This window comes from Mus musculus, chromosome 6 (assembly GCF_000001635.26).
Source record: "Mus musculus strain C57BL/6J chromosome 6, GRCm38.p6 C57BL/6J".
In the NCBI taxonomy this organism is placed as follows: Eukaryota; Metazoa; Chordata; class Mammalia; order Rodentia; family Muridae; genus Mus; species Mus musculus.
In genome coordinates this window covers 33,569,278-33,589,991 of record NC_000072.6, presented here as the reverse complement: position 1 = coordinate 33,589,991, position 20,714 = coordinate 33,569,278, and the positions used below count along the sequence as shown (strand labels likewise).

General features: G+C 38.9%; 1 protein-coding gene across 2 annotated transcripts in view; it reads right to left on the bottom strand.

Moving 5' to 3' along the window:
* Nucleotides 1–20,714, bottom strand: part of Exoc4 (exocyst complex component 4) — a 724,890-nt gene that overhangs the window by 383,988 nt on the left and 320,188 nt on the right. For both annotated transcript variants that reach the window (XM_011241262.1, NM_009148.4), the window contains exon 10: nucleotides 9,914–10,010. In XM_011241262.1, the coding sequence (XP_011239564.1) occupies nucleotides 9,914–10,010 (97 nt within the window). The remainder of the gene's footprint in view (nucleotides 1–9,913; nucleotides 10,011–20,714) is intronic.

Here is a 20,714-nt window from a genome sequence, read left to right as displayed (position 1 = left end):
AAAGTAGCTGACGTGCTGTCTCTGCACGAATGGCAGCACAGTGTCCTGTGATTTGTATCACAAATCCCTCAACAGAGACAGCTTGTGTAAGTAAAGCTTCGAGCTACACATGGCCCAGGATTTGTCTAATTCTTTGTTCATTCTTCCTCCTCCATGTTTGCCAATTCAATTGTTGGTTTTGTTTCTTTGGCACAATCTCTGTTTTGCCCTCAGGCATTCTGTTTTTGGAAGGATTTCCATTCTGCAATAATAAAATTCAATATCTCATTAATCTTTATATCATCTGCATGTCAGTCATGATGATCAGCAGCTCCTCTGGCTTACACGATTTTTCATACAGGTTCTATGCTGATTCCCCTTCTCCCTGCCAGACTTCCAACTTCATATCTGAATAGAACACAACTCTATTTTCATCACTATTCTGCCTTCTTTCCAATATCATCAGAAATTACACATGTCCCCACTTTCACCTAATGAGAAGGTCAATCTCATATTCTAATGTCTCCACTGGTAGTGGGATTGTCCCCTTAAAATAACAACTGTTTTGCCTTGAAACATCTCAAGACACTATGTAAGGGCTATAACCAAATATGGTCAACATGGTAATATCTACACGGAGGAGGCCACACCTTGTGAGGATGAAGGTAAGCTGAAAACACAGGTAGAGCAGGCAATGTACAAGCTGATTCCTGAAGGATAAAGTCAATCACACGGGGTGAAAGAGGTTAGAAGACTATTACGAGTGGGCAGATCATGGCATGAGAGTCCAAGAAAAAGAAATGGCTTGTGGGTCAAGACCGAGATATAGAATGAAAGTTCTACATACAAGTTGAGCACCAGGTGTGAAGCCTAACTCCAAACAACTCAGAGTGGGTGGGTGGGGAATAATGAAGTCAGGGAGAAGCAGAAAGGCAGCATGAGCCCTCTCAGAGCTGACTGAGCTGGGCAAGAAAGTTCAGATTTGCCAGAATGGAAGTAGTCCGGAGCAGAAGGGGAATCCAAGCCACAGAAGTAGAAGCAGAACAAAAGTAGTTACAGTGGAGACAGCAGGCATTAGAAACAAGGGTCTCCTAGGAAACAAGCTTTGTATTTAAGAAAAAGATGGTAAATTTTGTTTGGCTTTGTTTTAATCTAGATCTTACCGAGTGATGAGGGGCTAGCCTAAATAACTGGAGAAAAGGGTATGTGTCTGCACAGAAGAAAAAGGGTACTCGTGGCAAGTAGCCTGCGAAAGGGGAAAAAAATTCAGCAGCGATGGAAAGTTGGACTTCCTTGCTGTGGAGTTCCTTTTGTAGTCAAATCACCACAATACTCTATGAAAGGAAGAAAGATCTCTACTGTTCCAGGGACAGTGCCATAGAAACAGTGTCTTCTAGATAAATATTTGCAGGAGGTCTAAGAAGTAATAAATGAGCAAAACAACATATATGAGAAACATTTTACACACACACATATGAAATATCTAACACATACACACACACATCCTCAGATTCAATTAATTGTAAAATACACTCATCTACCATTGAAAGTCAGAGCTGAGCCTTGAAGGATAATCAACATGTCATCCAGGAGTGGTGGTGCATGGCCTTTAAGAGTCGCATTTAGGACATTGAGAAAGCAAGATTCTCAACTTGAGGACACTGTATGCTACAAAGAAGATGTGGGAGGGCAGGAAGGATAAGGGAGGAATTTACATATTAATCAAATCATTTGCCAATGAAAATATAATAAACTGACACTAAGATGAGAGAGGGAAGCACAGCTAGAGAAAGATGTCAGTTCCTTTTTATTTCAAGAAACTGTCCTCTCACTTTTCCTAAAAGGGCTGAAATGAGAAAGAAATGGACTCACTCCAATGCATTTCAGGGTACTGAGGAACCTCTATCTACCCTGTCCAGCAGGTTTCGGGTTTCTAATTGCATTCTGAAGAACAGGACCAAAGCTGCTCTTCTTAGTCTTTTCTCTGCCATACTTATTTTATCCTTACCATGTAACATTTTCTCATTGGACTTCACACTGACACACAAGGGAACAATACAATTCAAAAGGAATCAGTGGTTTCCCAGATGCAAACAATCTGAGTCGGAGAGCTTTATACGTATCTGGGAAGGCACTGCAGCTCATTGCAATACTAGGAACACCAGGGGAGGCCCCGGGAGGCCTCTGGACATGCTACAAGCTAACATGTAGAAACAGCTACAATAAGCACAGCAAATTACTTAAGTAAACTTTGAAAACAATAAAATGTTTTTTCTTAAATACACATAATTAAAGTATAAGATTCCAAATTCATCCTGAAAGAAGCTTTTAATATCACAATTCATCCCCACTTCCAGCTGTTCTAATTACCTGTATGTAATTAACATTTTTGTTCTGTTCCAAATAGGTTCCTATTCCCCACTTGCTGTACAGTAGGTACCCACTCACCATGACCTTGCGCCAGCCTGCAGAGGCCATGCTTGCTTCCTCTTCTGTGATGTTCCTCTAAGAGTTCATCACCCTCGCCCAGCTCCTCTCCTCCTCACTGCACTGAATTTCTTGTTTGCCCCAAACTAGATTATTTACCCATGTTTGCTTAATAATATTGATTTAATATTACCAACTATCTTTCTTTGAAAACGTTAATTCTTAGTTCTGAATGATAAGTATATTTACAATGACAACACATTCAAATAGCAATTCTTGAAAACTTAAAAGCTGAAGTTATCAAAGGGTTTTAGTAGTATACAGGAACCCTAATATCAAAGTCAGCAAAGTAGAAATAACTCAATGAGCAAGAGAGAAAGGAAGAGTGGGGGGGGGGGGAAGGACAGAGGAAAGGAGGAAAAGAGAGAGAGAAGAGATCTGAAGGCAACAGGGATAGTAAAATCTTCCATATAAACAGAGACAATGCATAGCCTACACCTAAAGGAATATGTTATTAAGGAAAGAAATTGTATTTTTTCTAGCCATGCCCATATTATTTTGATTCTAAATTATATTATCAATTTATATTTCTAAATCAGATGTAAATGGGCCCATAGCTGGACATAAACATACTTCATTGATGCTGAGTAGGCATATTTTGGCTATTACAGTCCAAAAGACAAATGTGTGTTCAGAATACATAAAAAGCAGTACAAAACTATGTAAATTCTTGCACTGAAAAGTTATACTGCTGACTTTTCTATGGAAGCTATCAGTAATGTTAGTAGATAGAGATGGAATTGGTAAATAGAAAGTCTCAGCGCAGAGTGGTGATTTTAGGGCAGTGAGTTGTAGATTCTACGTCTCAGGAGTTACCGCAAGAGGAAAGTCACATGAACTTGTTGCCATGAAAAACTAGAACAGAAAATCAAGAAACAAAAAGAGAAGGGGAGAGTAAGGGAGGGTGTGGGTAAGACTAACTCTATTATAGAGAAGAATAGGGACTTCTTGTACCACCGCAGATTTCAATATGACCTGAGTGTCCCTCTTACTTCAATGTGGAGAAGACATTAGAAGTTCTTGTCCTATCAGGGGCAATCAGTAGTGCTGACATGTTTGATTTAAACAACTAACAACAAAAACACATCAGTGTGCGAAAAGAAATACACCACTCCAGATGTGAGACACAGCACCTCGTGTCTGAGCGACAGTTCCAGAACCAAAGGCTATGCATCCACCACTTTAGCATCTAGCTCGCTCTGCTTGCACTCAGCTGCAGGCTAGGCATCTCCAGGGAAGATACTGCTTCCCAGAAAAGCTTTCCTATCTTTACAAGTGTCATTGCATATAGGCACATTTCTAACATTTAATCAAATCTTCAGTTCTTCACAAAACTTTGCAATTTTCTTAAGTGTCTGTTTATATTTTATAGAATTATCTGGGTTTTTCATGTAAACAGACTACCAAATCTTCTTTCAAAATAGATGAAAGGCTAATAGAAGTATGAGGCGAATGGCTTCCTTGATTGAGTTCATTTTCACTCACGTGTAGGGTTTGTGACCAAAGTGTAGCAAGAATCACAAAACATGGTTTCAAAAGACAAAGATTAAAAGAAAAGCTCAGAAAAAAATAATTTTATCTCCAAATATTTGATAGAAGATTAAAGGCAGTTTACATTTTTAATATAAAATTGAAAGCATTTACTCACATGTGAGTTTCAGAAGCTACACAAACCACTGCACAGTGCATTTCAGGACTGGTATGAATTATTATTCGTAATTCAGAAAAAAAGTTATATTTCTCTAAAAGTATGACACAATGTCCACATTGCCTCCCATGCATGAATGGCGTTTGGCTCACAATGTCATCTGGTGGACTTTCTCAGTACAGAAATCACAGCACCTTTCTTACTTTTTTTTTAAATTGGGTATTTCTTTTACATTTCCAACATATCCACATAAGCTTTAGGTCATTAAAAACAAGCAGGTATCTACATAAAGATACCACATACCTTGAATGCTCAGAATAACACACTTCCAAATATCACTGCAAACATCAAACTGACATCGTGGAAATAATACTTCTACATTTCTCAAAGATAAACACATTGGCAAAAAAATATAGAATAATTATTTAAATACTTGATATTCATGTTTATTATAAATATTCAAACTACATCTTCCTTTTATAGCAAACCACATGAACATAGGACACCCACCTATCCAATATTAAGTAATGATGAATGAGTTATTACACTTCCAACACAAGTTAAATGAGAAAGATATTAAAGCAAGCTTTGTATAGCAAGGTTTTGTAATCTTGGACATATTTCCAAAACAGACCCTTTTATGTTAGACTGGGTTTAGACTAACATGCAATTTGCCAATAAATTAATTCTTCTGTGGTTATTCTCTAAATTTGGAAAGATTAACAACCAAATCCTACTACAAAACCCAAAATTAAACCACGACTTTTATAATGAAGCCTGCCAGTTTATTCATGGCTTCAATAAAAAAAAAGAATTTATGAGTATTTTTTGAAGTACACTATATTAGAAATCACAGGTAGAATGAACACTTTAGGGTATCCTGATTTTTACCACATAGCATTTGTAAAATATCACTAGAAAATACCATCAAATTACACATTATACTTCCAGATACACCATTGTGAGGAGGCACATACCATTTTTGTTACAGTAAACTACACTAACCTATACCAACCATATATACTCAGCTATACTGACCTAGTGCTTAACAAGAGTTCTTCTGTACTTCAAATCCAGTAAAAGTCCAAATATAATAATGTTCCTTGAATGCCAGTATTATTTGGCTTCCTCTATACTTTCCAAGACTTTAGAAATTACAAATGTAGTTCAAATACACACACACACACACACACACACACACACACACACACACACACCAGGATTTCTCTGTGTAGCCCTTGATGCCCAGGTCTCAAACTCAAGATATCCACCTGTTTCTGACTCCTGAGTGCTGGAATTACAGATGTGTGCCACTGCCCTAGCCTTATATTTCTGTTGTCACTTATAATGCCCTCATTAATCAAGCAAAAGGAAGCCATTTCTATTCTATCCATGATGAATACAAGTTCCTTCACGCCCTCCATCAGAGACAGTTGAGAGCATACCCTGGTCCCCAGCAAGCCCACTGTAGTCCTTGGAACACAGTCACCTTTCTCCTTTCATTTGCAGTCCTTCTGCCCAGGGCTTCTTTCCTCAATTATTCAGGTCTGCTTCTCTTACTGCATCATCAGGTCCAATTAAGAGACATACTCACACAAAGACCTTCTTAATTCAGAGTCTCTAAGAGGCACCCAGCAAAAAAATTAATACACTGTAAAAGTCATTTGACATTTTAATTTTTAATTTTAAACATCTAAGGCCTTTGGAATCCTGAAATATAAAGGCATTCCCCAGTCATAGAGTCATAAAAATTAAAGTGCAGAAATCAACATATGGACTAATCATCTCCTTGCTAATGTACAAAGAAAATTAAAATGCTCAGTAATTTAGTCAATAAAAATTTTGTTTCCATATGTCTTTCTCATTTAGATCAATAGGCAAAGGAACAGATGAGATGACCTCTTCTCATCTGTCAGTGTAAGCTGTCAGTGGGGTGGAACCACTCACAGTGTCTTGGTAGGTTAAGGGCAAAGCAAACAAAAAGATTCTATAGCCTGTATTTTTAAGATAATCCCAGCACTTACGAGGCAGAGGCAGGCGGATTTCTGAGTTCGAGGCCAGCCTGGTCTACAGAGTGAGTTCCAGGACAGCCAGGGCTATACAGAGAAACCCTGTCTGGAAAAAGCAAAAAAAAAAAAAAAAAAAAAAAAAAAGAAAGAAAGATAAAAGGCTGACCAAAAGTAAACACTATGGAAATACTAAATAAAGCTAAAGGGCCAGCAGAGTTAATGGGGTGAACAGGTGGGAGCCAGTCCCCTTGCCTCTGTTTCCTAGAGTTGAGGCCACCATAGCTATGAGGAGACTGAAAATAAGACTACGGGGTTACTTGAGGGGAAAAGCTTGTGGGATAATTGTATGAGAGGGAATATATCAAACAGAATGACAGGAATCAACCCTGCAGTGTTCATGGAAGGGCAGCTCAGATTCCAATAGGAACACAGTCACCTTCTAGGCACTAACGAGTGCACTGCCAGATAAACAGAAGTTACCAAAGTGCTGTCTCCATAAAGGAAGTGTACCAGCCATATGCAACCTCCCAGGAAGACAGAGTGCTGGTGATGTTAGACAGAGTGGGCAGGTAGCAGAGGAAATGTGTCTCCATTCCAGTGAGAAAAGTATCTGAGCTCAGTGAAAGTCACAAGGAAGCTTATACAGTCTATTATCACAAATATTAGCTGTTACTAATTAATTCATGATAGATGTCATTGTGAGGAAAGGTACTTCTGAGCCTCATAATCATGATTTAAGACATAAACAAAAAACACTGTCTAAATCAGTCAGGAAAAGTTTGGGATGAGTCAGGAATAGAATGATTTGATCTAAGTAGAAAACCTTTGCAGAACAGCAGGAGGAAGACGGTGACTAATAGGCAACAGAATATGTCATTATAGGAATTGTCAAACTGGGTCATGAGAGACCCTGCATATTTATCTTCCGTGACAGATATCAAAGATTCCACTGATTCATGTCCTTCTCAATAGCTGCTGCATCCAGACCTGTTAACCCCTGCCTCCTGGCAAGTTCCCCAGCAAGCACCTCAGAGACAAGCATGTGGTCTCATCTTGTTTCCTTAAGCCTTACACAAAAGCAGAGCCCAGTAAACAACTGGTGACAAAAACTAAAGGAAAGGAGCCAATGTACCCTGTTAGGGTTTTCATTTAAAGTTTTAAGTCTCCTGCCCCTACATCTTTCCATTCTTCCATTCTTTCCGTCTCATTTTGCTATATTGTCTCTCAGATAAGAACATAGGGTGGAACAGTCTATTAACAAAACTACAAGAGTTAAAGCATTATAAAAATTAATGTGTAGAAATATACTATTTATATACAGCTTAATTCTCCTAATTATAAAAATTAAATTATAAACTTAAGAAATAATGGACACTTCGAAGAGGTTGGAAAATAATAACTAAAATTAAAAGTACTAAAGGACTTAGCCATTTGAAGTTTTATAAGCCTCTTATTAGATTTTCATATTGACTCACTCAATAGTGCCTTTAAGGAGCGAGTTTTAAAAGTGTGCCATGGGCTAGCATAAAGCCTGCAACTGTCACATGATTACAAAGAATTAATTCACCTGGCAAGCCACATAATATTCTTGTTGCTTACATTAAGAGATATACAAAGAAAAAAATTAATGATGAATTATATCATGTGATAAACCTTCAGTTCCTGTCAACAATAACTTACAGCTTTGAATTAGAATACAGATGGAGTTGGTCAGAGAAGGGGGAGCCTGACACAGTAAAACAACTCCCAGGAAAGCAGCAGGAGTGCTGGACTAAACACTGTTAGATAGACACTGCATGAAGTTCCTCCCTCCACAGGCCTCCCTCCATATGCAGAATAAACGGAGACACAAGGGATTAATTTTCCCAAGCTATCACAAAACGGAGCAGCAAAGTACAGCGTTCAACTGAATTTAACAGAGGCTCATAAAGATTCAGACACATTCCTCTTTCTTAACAATAAATGACACTACGCAAAAAGTGATTGTAACTGCAGAACAAATGCTAAACTAATTAACAAAGTCATAGTATGTATGAACAATATTATTAAATACGTAGGGTTAACATTATAATAGGTAACACATATTATATATCAAAAATTAAATTCTCTTAATCCCATGATTCTTAAGCAAATTTACTTCCAGTAAGAGTTTTAGAAAGTTAATATATTATTCTGAGATATAACATGTAAAGAATTCAATTTTCTATTCCTTTACATAAAATACAGCAAATATATAATGGTTATTCACAGAGAAAAGTAATATTATATTATGTATCTAAACCCAAAGTTCCGTTTATAAATTGTGGTAAAATATATAATATTAATTTCCTTTATTAGCCATTTTTAAGTACACTATAAAATGATATTGGCTACTATATGAACATTGAGTGCATCATCAATTTATATATTCATTATGAAAAACAGTGTAAAGGATCCCACAAAATTAAGAATAGAACTATTATATGATCCAGCAATTCCCATGCCATGATCACACCCAAAGGTAAAGTGGAAACAACCAAAGAACCATTCAGCTGATGACTGGATAAAAGAAATGTGACTTATATACAATGGAATACAATTAAGCTACAAAAAATAAAATAAAATTCTGTTATTTGTGACAACATGGATCAAACTGTATTACCTCATTCTTGTGTGATCTAAAAGTTCATCGCATACAAGGGAAGAGTGGAATGCAGGTTAGCAGACAGTAGGGTGAAAGGGAAAGTTGGATGGGCAAACACTGAGCAAAGAGTAGCCACGGTGAGAGAGGCAGGGGAAAGAACGAACTGTTACTCAGCTGTGCAGCAGGAGGGCTGTGACAATAGTGTACACTTCTCAAAGAAGACAAATGTCTAAGGTATATACCCTGGGCTGGGGGGGAGGTGGACAAAATTATTCTATTGAGGAGAACATCATATTACCATGTTAATATGTATGATATTTGTTCTTTATGTATTTTCAAAATTAAATTTAATAAACCCAGTGTTAAATATAGCATGTTAGCCTTCCATAAGTTTGTAAAACGTTTTAACTCTGTCATGCACACAGATCTCTAGAAATTAAGTGTAAGGCAAAGTTGATGACCACAGTGCAATTGTCTTTTTAAGCCTGGTAGAAAAGTACCTGTACTTAGGGCCTAGAATGATTTTTGTGAAAGAATCATGAATTTTTCTTTCCTGCAATCTAGTATAATTGTAAAGAGAATTCGTAACTGATTTTATTCTGCTCACCATCAAATCATATTTCAAGAAAGAAGGCCATGTATTTTACTCTTAATATCATATAGGTTAATACACATCGCATCTGTTCAGGGATGGATTTGATGATTCTCAAGGAACAGTAAAGGAGTCATCAGTGTAAACGGAGAAGACACACCCTGGGCCAGTAACTTCTTGTTCTCCTGAAGAACTACAGAGAAAATACCACAGGCTGTGGGCCACAGTTTATACTGTGATGCTTCACCTCTGTGATAACAGTGGGCCTGGGCTTGCCAACCACTGAGATCCAAGAAAGCAGGAGGAGGAATGGACAGGATGGGCAGGACTACAGAAGGAAGTAAAGAAAATCAAATCAGAGTGTCTGTGAGCTAGTCCTCCTGAGAACAAGGAGCTATATGGCTGACATTGACTGGTCTATTGACTAACTTTCATTGTGAAACCTTACAAAACGGAACAAGTTTCTTTGTCCTAATGATTTGACTGAATGCTGGCTGAACTATCAGCACACAGAACATCAGCATAAATAATGGGAATATTGATCACAGATAAGTACATCATAGGAGCTGTCTTACCTCAGTAATGGATGGAATATGACGGTAATATTTCTGGCTCCAGGTTTGCAGACAAATTTTGTTCCTCCACCTTCAATTAAGTTGTCATCAGGACCTCCTTCAAGGAAAAATGAAAACTGAGATTTAGCTAATTAGAAGTTTTATGAATAAGCAAACCAAGCTTATCTGGATGAGTGTTGCATAATCACAAGGGCTGCCTCAAAATTACCACAGTATTTAAAGTTATTGCAAAAAGACATGATCCAGTCTTTCTCTTCAAGAGTGTATAGATTAATTACCCAGCAAAAGCAAAAATAAAAGTCCAAGTAGAATAAATGGCTCAAGGTTATAGCATAGTTGAGGCTAAAACTTTTCTTTTACTTAGTGTCTTCTTTGGAGAGGAGGGCACATGGAGAAGGAAGAAGTTACATTTAAAGCATCCCAGATTGTAAAACAGACATAAATCCTATTTGTTATATTGTTACCAAGTCAAAAAAAAAAAAAAAAACCTACTGACTGAAAGACACACTACTACTTATGTAACACTGGGAGACAGAATCCTGGTTATTAAAACATACAACTTTGGGGCTGGAGACATGGCTCAGTGGTTGAGAGCTGCTCTTCCAGAGGTCCTGAGTTCAATACCCAGCAACCACATGGTGGCTCACAACCATCTGTAATAGGATCTGATGTCCTCTTCTGGCAGGAAGGTATACATATAGTTAGAGCATATATATATATATATATATATATATATATATATATATATATATATCATTAAAAATCTTTTAAAAATCTATGGCTATATAAATGAATATTTTCAAAAATATCTCTAATACATTCAATAAACAAATATTAGAAAACTAAATTTGGGAGAGGAAAAAAAAAAGGTTAGTATATGAAAGGGCTAGGTGCTCCTTCTAGAGGACCAGGAGGTAGTTCAAAACCATTTGCAACTCCAGGTACAGCTGATCCGATGTTCTCTTCTGGCATCCTAGAGCACCAGACCCACAAATAACCCACAGACAGACATACAGGTAAGACATACACACACAAAAACATTAGAAAGAAAATCATTAAGATACTCATCAAACTATAAAATGCACACACACCAGCCCTCAGAATAGCTGGTTTGAAGCTAGTAGCAGTCATGTTTTCCATTAAGCGCTACTGAGTCACTGAGAAGATAATTGTCTTAAAGGAGTATACCAGAATTCTAGCAGGATTTTATTTCAAGATACTGACACATATTTGTGCAAAGTACAAAATTGCTGTTTTCTTGATGCTATCACAAGTCTTAAAGTAGATTTTGCAATGCCCACCTGGACTTACATTCCTTCCTCAAATGGCTCTTAATTGGTAATTAGCTGAAATATCAAAGGGTCACAGTGCAGGAAGTAATCCCCAAGCTCACATGCTGAGGCACTAATAAGTTAACATCACTGTTTTGTTGAGAGAATTAGTTGCAGAGAGTTTAGAATATAGAAAGCTGGATATTACTTCAGAAATTGGAATATATGCTTCTACCAGCACCACCCTAGTGGGGTTTTGGGGTTTTGTCTGTTTGTTGGTTGTTTGGTTGTTTGTTTGTTTGGTTGTTTTAAATGAAATTCAACTGCTACCATCACCAGCTTCTATCCATGTTATGCTACTCCAAGAGTGAATTCTTTTGATTGGCATAAATTGGGAAGGGGTGGGGCGGGGGGGCGGAGGGGGGAATCAGGGCATACGGAGCCTGGTAAGCACCGTATTCCTTGAAAAGCCACAATGTCTACAGGTGGTAAATGTAGTTTGGTTTATGTTGATATGGCTCTGGATGGAGTTCAAGGACAGGATAATTACAGATCATGCGCAAGACCCATGGTTCAATACTAAATACAGGGAGGGAGCAGCAACGTTTATCTATAAATGATGTGTCTTAGAAAGAAACAAAGAAAGGAAGGAAGGAAGGAAGGAAGGAAGGAAGGAAGGAAGGAAGGAAGAAAAAGAAAGAAAGCAATGAATAAAGTCGTCTAACTGCTTCCACTAATAAGTAAACAAACCTATCTCCCATGTTGAGTCAGCAAGCCCATTTGCCTCTGAAGCTGGGCTTCTCCTTTAGGCTCATCATTTTCTTTTGTGTATCACTGGTACTCTACTCTTCTTTTACCTCATGTTTTTCTTCATAAGCTTCAGAATTCAGGCCTGCACGCATGTGTGCGCCTGTATACACACACACACACACACACACACACACACACACAGCATGTTATTTAAAGGTTTTCTTCAAAATATCTAAGTTACCTCCACTTATGTATTTTTTCTCTTTACTTTAAAACGTTTCTTGATCAGAATTCTTTGCATGCTATCAGATGACGCTTTGTTATCCATCTTGGTGGTCTCAGGCATCTAAGAGATTGAGAGCCCATGTGGAGCGCCAGCAGTCTATATCCAGCGGCGTCAGCACTTCCTAGAGGCAGCAGCATTAGACTGTTTGGACCAGTAGTTTCCCCAAACCGTACAAGCACACCTCTGAATTCTAAAATACAATGGAAGGTTCAGCTCTTTCTTCAGATTTTATGCCCTGCTTCTTCACATTCTCAAACTGCATCACAACACAATCTGAACCAGGCCTATTGATATCTTGCTAAGTTTTACAACTTAGATGACAACACCGAGACTAACACAAGGACTAGGGATGTAGCTCAGCTGTGAGTACGCTCTCTGCATGTGCAAGGTCCTAGGTTCAATGAATAGACAGGACCAAAGAAGACACGGAGATCAACAGAGAGAGCCTGGAATAGGCTCGTGGAAACACTACTCCTTTACCAACCTCTCCCACAACAGAGCATTTGAGCAGTTACAGACAGAGAAAAGACACTAGGAATAGATTTATCCTCTGAATCAACAATTTTCTTTCTAAGACCACAACACCTAACAGAATGGAGTAACCGAGGAGATGTGTATGTGAGAAACAAGGTCATTTCTCTCCTGCACTCTAGCAACAACATAAACAAAACAAAATAAAAAAACTTTATATGAGATGGATACAAAAATAACACTCTGAAGGCCACAGAAGTTCAGCATGAGTACTATCTCAAAGTGATATGAATTGAAGCAGGTAACTTTTAATGATTTCTAAAAATATCAAGTGCTACGATTTTAAGGGCTCCCAACTTTTAGACTAAGCAAGCTACAGACTGCTAGTTCTTCATATACACTGCACACCTGGCATGCATGCCTAATCTGTGTGCCTTGGTCGTATTGGGCTCACTTCTGGACGGGCATTTCTTCTACCAATCCTTTAAGTACAGGAAATATTTACTTTAAGTATCTAGCTTAAAAAAATCCAATCTTGTCTTCCAAAGCCTACAACTCTATTAAAAGTAATTTTATATAAAAACAACCCACACAAGCTTTAAATATGTTACTTTTATTATCACTACCTGATTTCATTAGTACTCACATAACTTATCTCTATCTAAAGAGGTTAAGCAAGCATCCACATGTTGTTTTGATGGAAAAAGAAATGGAAACCTACGTGGCCAAAATAATTTAAGATTAAATGAAAAAGCATTTGAGAAAATCTATTGTCAACTGTTGAAGCTGAGCAAATGTGAGTAACTCAATCTGTCCTCCTAAAGCCTTACAGGTAGTAGAAATACCTAATAAATGTGTGCTTATAGCAATGGATTAAGAAGTGGAGCCAAGCCGGGCATGGTGGCACACGCCTTTAATCCCAGCACTCGGGAGGCAGAGGCAGGCGGATTTCTGAGTTCGAGGCCAGCCTGGTCTATGAAGTGAGTTCCAGGACAGCCAGGGCTATAAAGAGAAACCATGTCTTGAAAAACCAGAAAAAAAAAAAAAAGAAGAAGAAGAAGAAGAAGAAGAAGAAGAAGAAGAAGAAGAAGTGGAGCCAATAAAAAAACAATAGCAACAATGAAGACTGGAGGCAATAGATAAGTCTGTGGAGACAGGAAGCTGTGGCAACAAAGGGAGGAAGGCAGCGCATGAAGTTACAACCTTAGCCACAGTGCCCTGCTCAAAACTCCTGGGAGCTGAGGGAAACGATGAGGGCCTCATGAAGTGTGCCGATGCAATTAAAAGTGAAAAAGACTCTGCTCTGTCTACTTAAGCCTTAACCAAAATTCTACCTACAGAGCCTTGTGTATTCTTCCAGCTCTTTGCTTACGTGCACCTTCACTGCATCTTTACCCTCTTTATAAATCAAGTGTTTAAATCTAGGTTAGCAAGTGCTATGGAATAAATGCAACCCTGCCACACACACCCCCATACCATGTATTGGACTCTTAACCTCCAGTTCACAGTATTGAGGTCTAAGACTTTTGCAATGAGGATGCATGCTCATGAGTGTTTCAAGCAAACTTCCAAGGACACGATGACTATAGAAACCTGAGTCCCTCTCTTCTCTCAACCTTTCTATGTCTTCTATAATGGAATGATATGCAAAAAAGTTAGTTTTGCCCCTTAATTTCAACTGCTAGTCCTTCCAATCTAAACACCATTGAGTCTTCATTACAGATAATTCAGTCTGTGATATTCTGTTGTAATAACACAAAATTGACAAAGGTATTGAATTACCAATTAAAGAAAATTAGAAACAGCATTCCAAAGAACTATTTTTGAAAATAAGCTACCAGAATGAAAAGAAAGGAATCCTGAGTGTCTTTACCATCAAAATAGACTAAAAATGGATGCCTGGCATTTCAGTATTCTGGGTGAGAAATAGAACTCACCTCTCCTCACATGCCCTCCCATTCAGCCTAGTAGCCTGGGAACTGCTGTCAAGACCATTAAGAAGCAAGCTGCTCAAGGTCTGTGACATGCGCTGACCAGGCAGGGGCAGCTCTCACCTTCATTCATTATGCCTGCAGTCTAATCTCAGCTGGGATGGGCACCAGAGAAAACAGTGAATGATGATGGATGGTTGGAATGAAAAAGAAATTGACAGTGGGATTACAAGTAGGCTGTACAGCACAGGATGATGGAAGAATGCCCCAGTCATATTTCCTGCTTTTTGCAATGAGGAGAATGGTGTGACAAGCTCTCCCAGGCGACTGGCAACAAACCCCAAAGCCAAGAACAACTGTGGGATGACAACATTTTAGCACTAACAGACTAGTCCATTCCTTTAGAACTCATTTGGAAGAAATTAGCTGCTAAATTTACCTATTCTTTGACTCTTTCAAGCTGAGATTTGTTGTCACGGATAATGAATACAGTCATCTTAATAACGCAGACAGAGAAAACCAATGCCTCAGAAAAAATGGAAAAAAATGTTGGCCTTTGAAATGATGATGGTAAGATAGGAACAATCAGTAAATTTTAGTCAAATCACAGACCTTTTACTTGATATTAGTTTAAGTATGATAAGTTTATTAAAATAGACTGTGCTTAACCTAGCCCCTTTATAAAATAGGAATTATGGTCAATTCCTTCGAAGCTAATGTGTGAATGTCTAAATGAGAAACTGTACACAAAGACATTCAGCACAGTGCTTGATATCCAGTACACACACCCAAGGATGTGCTTCCATATTACTCTGGCAACAAAATGGTCAATATCGTTAATGAGCCCAACAAATGAATTTGTAACAAATAAATGTGTAATAACTGAATAAAACACTCTTGTGAGTGAGTATCACTGCAGTGACAGACTGAGAAAATTGCTAGGAACACTCAGAGTGTGACAAGATGAAATAAACTGTTCTTGACTCTTAATTTTTCAGCTAAAATAATCAATATCAAAATATAAATGCTGGCACTGTGAACAAATATCTTGTGCTGAGTTCTTAAATTAAAATAGAACAGAATGTAGTGGTGACTTCCATTAAGTTACAGAAAACTGCATGTCCCAAATGACATTCTGAATGTGTCCTGGGTACCAAATTGGGTTTCAACATTGCAAAGAATTACAGAGAGGATGGAGTGTTTTACAATGAATATCTGACTCGGAAAAGACATGCAGAATAACAAATATGGAATGCCTACTTGCATCAATAAAGAGCATGTTTAATTGGGTTTAGGCGCCAGCTGAGTGGTCAGAGTTTCCTGAACTGGAGTGTCACGCTGACAGAGGAGGCAGTCTTACAGACTAAGTTCTTCAGAATGGGTCTATTCTCACAGCTTAGCCTGGTGATGCCATCACCCTGAAGCTTCTAAAGGGACCTGAACACAGCCTTGAAGTATGGTCCTGAAGCAAAGAGAAAGCAATAGCAGAATATCCTTATCCACAACTAATTTACTATTTCAGAAAAGCAAGCCAGGACTCTTGCTAAAGGGTGAGTTTTGAATAGAACTAGGAAGAAAAGCCAGTCCAAAAACAAACAAACAAACAACAACATCAACAAAAACCACTTCTATGAGTATGTTTCCCCTCCCACCCACCCACTCCCACCTCACCGCCCTGGCATTCCCCTACACTAGAGAATTGAGCCTTCACAGGACCAAGGGCCAGACAATGCCATCCTCTGCTACATATGCGGCTGGAGAAATGGGCCCCTCCATGTGTACTCTTTGGTTGGTGGCTTAGTCTCTGGGAGCTCTGGGAGCTTTAGGAGCTCTGGTTGGTTGATATTGTTCTTCTTCCTATGGGAAATCAGTCTGGTGGTTCCTCAGAAAATCGGACATAGTACTCTTGCGCGCGCCCAACTGGCCAGGAAGAACGACGCTGCAACAGAATCCTTCTGCACACGTTTATTCAATCCTGTTTCTTCTTGTTTATATCTCCCTTGTTTATATCTCCCTTGTTTATATCTCCCTTGATTATATCTCCCTTGGTTATATCTTCCCCGAACCCTGGGCCTCTCACTCTTTTATACTCTCAGTTCCCATCCACGCACAGCAGGCCACGCCACCTCACCAGGCACGCAGCTTCAGATAATCAGGGCAGCAGGGGCATATCTCCATCAAAATGGATTCACCGGTATCCTGGTACACCTGCGCAGCTCTCAAGATGTTTGTGGCTTATGTGAGGAAGTCAGGTGCAAGTCATATGACTTAGCTGCAGTCCCTGGCGCCTTTGGGACTGCCGCCACACCCGCTCCTCACATAGTACTACCTGAGGTTCAACTATACTACTAATGGGCATATACCCAAAAGATGCTCCAACATATAACAAGGACACATGCTCCACTATGTCTATAACAGTGTTATTTATAATAGCCATAAGCTAGAAAGAACCCAGATGCCCTTCAACAGAGGAATGGATACAGAAAATGTGGTACATTTATACAAAGGAGTACTACCCACCTATTAAAAAACAATGACTTCATGAAATTCTCAGGCAAATGGATGGAACTAGAAAATATCATCCTGAATGAGGTAACCCAGTCACAAATGTACATATGTGATATGCACTCACTAATAAGTGGATATTAGCCCCTAAGCTTGGAATACCCAAGATAGAATTCACAGATCACATGAAGTTCAAGAAGAAGGAAGATCAATATGTGGATGATTCAGTCCTTCTTAGGAGGGGGAACAAAATACTCATGGGAGGTAGTGGGAGGAATAGAGGAGGGGGAGGGGAAAAAGAAGGGCAGGATCAGGTATAAGAGGAGACAGGGATGATATTCAGAGGGATGATGATATTGAACAGAGGTGTGTAGCAAAGGGGCGTGGGGAACTGGGGGTAGCTACCAGCAAGTCCCAGATTCCAGGAAAGCAAGAGTCTCCCAGGACCCAACAGCAATGAGATTAACTGAAATGCCCAACAAAGAGGAGGGAGAACCTGAAGAGACCATATCCAGAGGTTAGGCATAGTCCCTGGTTGGGGACTCATTGCCAAATTCTTAACCCAGAAGGGCTCCTGTCTAAAGGAAATACTGGGGCAAAGTTTGGAGCAGAGACTGAAGGAAAGGCCATCCAGAGACTGCTCCACCTGGGGATCCATCCCATATACAGACACCAAGCCCAAACACTATTATGGATGCCAAGAAGTGCTTGCTGACAGGAGCCTGTTAAAGCTGTCTCCTGAGAGGCTCTCCCAGAGCCTGACAAGTACAGAGGCAGATGTTTGCAACCAACCATTGGACTTACCATTTGTTGAATGAACATATTCATTAACAAAATGAAGAAACTCTCTTCTATGGAAGAAGTGAATTATGATTGTAAACTCCCTATGAAGAAACTACTGGTATATTTTTAGAAGAAATATGTTCAATCAGGAATCCAGGTTTTAAGAGTTAAATGAATTAAAATATTAATTGTAGACAACACTGTCCTAAATTAGCTACTTATTCCAGCCTAAGTTGAACAAACACCTTGCCAAGATTCTCATAATAGCTCACATACATTTATTCTTGGTTTCTTCCACTGCTGTGATCAAGGCTGCTACTGTTACCCTAGATATAAATAAAGAAGGCAAGGGGGATGGAAAAGAGATGCAGTCACTAAGTAGCTACCAGAAAAGGGATACTCAGATAGACTTCTTACAAAAACTCCCTCTCTTGACTTTAACAATATCCCGAAATACTATTACCAAGCACAACAATTAAGAAATGTAGGCATCTTTTGGGGAATCAAAAGTACAGGGCCTGCTCCAGGATGCATATGGTAGGCTCAGTATTCACACTTCAGTTTGATGCCTCCCAAGAATTTTAACCATATATAAATATTATCAAACTATTTAATAGCATCATTTTCTCTTCATAGGAACTCAGATGTTGAATAAGAAAATGGTGTTGCATAAGAATTCCAAAATAAACAACATTGCGTCCAACTTTATGATGAGCTGATAGGTACATTTATGAATTTTTCACAAAATCAAGACCAAACATATGTTGGCTATTCAGGTCAATATCTAAAAAGTCTCATTGATTAAAGATACAAGTAAACAACAACAACAAAAAAAACGTATTTTCTTTCTATAAAATGATCATACAATCAGTATATTTGGTAGAAGCACATTGCATTATCCAACTGATGTGAGAAATACCTTTTTCTTCTAACACAATCCCAACAGGAAAAACTCGATATGCTTTCTCATCTCTCCAGACTGCCAGCATGGAATATGATGAGCACCGCAGCCACTCAAGTGGCTGGCAAGGGCTCTCCGGGTTGCAAAGAGCAGAAGACAACAAGTGGCTGTGCCTTTTAAAGAGACAGGTTTTTTTCTATTTTTCTTTTTAAATAAAGAAACCCAATGTACCCTTCACAGGCTCTGATCAGGGCCACCATACCACACTTCTAGTTTCCTCCATAAAACTCCCTCAGAATATCTTCTCTCTGGCTTCCTTACAACAAGCAAACAATATGAGTGTTCTACCCCCATGATTTATCACCTCATGGATCTATCACCATTATTTTGTTCAACATCTGAGTCCCTGTGAAGAGAAAAATGCTGTTAATTTTCATGGGGTATCTACATGTTTAAAATACTTAAGAAGTGTCAGTTCATGATTTAAAACCAGAGGGAACGAGATAAAGCAGGAAAGATGCAGTCTGAAGAGTCGTACAGTTGCTGGCAAGAGGAGTGGCCCTGGCATGCACTTCCTTCCCTGCCGCTCTTCTCCTTTCTCCTTCTGTCCTTCTTTCCTTCGTTATCTCTCTATTTTGTGCTCAAGGGTAACTTTTAAGAATCACCAGATGGATTTGGGGCTGATATTCAGGAAATACTCCCCAACCCCAATGCTGTTCACTGTCCTAGTCAGCCCTAACACTGTGGACACTTGATCTCTAGAAGTAAAATGAATAGTGTGGTGGGTTACCACTTCGGTCAACAGAATGATATGTGGGTGTCCTCCTTCACTCAAGAAGCCACTCTTCTCTCTCCTAGGCATCAGCACTCATTTCCGCACACATCACAAAATCTCCTGTGTAATACACAGTCACAACAGGTACTGAGAAATAAAACCTGCAATCCCAGGAAAACAAGTATTTTGTATGTGTATAATGTTCTTCCTTTATCAAGAATCAGACTCGTATAATATAATCAAATGCCTAAAACAAACAAACAAAAAGCTATATTGAAATTTTTGTGTCTTGCTTTCATCACAAAGAACAACAGAGGAGTGACAAAGCAAAAGATTACAAGTTTATAAAAATTGAGGAAATTCATATTCAATTTCCCTTCAGAATTAAAGGATTAAGGTAAGCAGTGATGGATGAAAAACAAGAAAGACTGATGAAGACTTTCATAACAGCGCCTTTCTGCTTCCATGGATGGAGGAAGGGAGGCAGAGAGAGGGGAACAGAGTGGGTGGGACAAATAGAAGGGAAAAGGAGCTTCAAATGTCCAGAGATCCACCCGCCTCTGCCTCCAAAGTGCTAGGATTAAGGGCATGTGCCACCACCACCTGGCTTCACACACTTACAATTAAAAAGTGTAAGTCATTTTTGAAAAATGTGGTCACCTAGAGCTCTTTCAGGGACAAAGTCACTAGGATCCAGCTGTGGTGGTACTGGAGATTTTAGAATAGAAAATGAAATGGCACATTCTACAAAGGGGTGAGTCACTTACCAAATGACCACTAGCCACTCTGTGTCTTTTTAAATGCCTGATCAATAAGGCACAAGGGAACTTCAATTGACCATCTTTGAGGAACACTTCTGTCTTAGTGTCATTATCCTCCAACTCACTTTATTTTAAGCTACATAGGAGATTGCATCGATCCATTTTCCTCCCATTCTTCCAACTAGTTTTAATGATCTTGAATATTTTACCTCATTGCAGTGCCCACTTGGGCACTACCAGGTCAGAGGTCCATGCCTGAAGCTAAATAACTCTGTTGCATATCAAATGTTGGACTTCATTTACAAAGTGTATTTTTAATGGTATAGCATATATTAGCACTACATTGTTATTTATGACTGAAAAATAG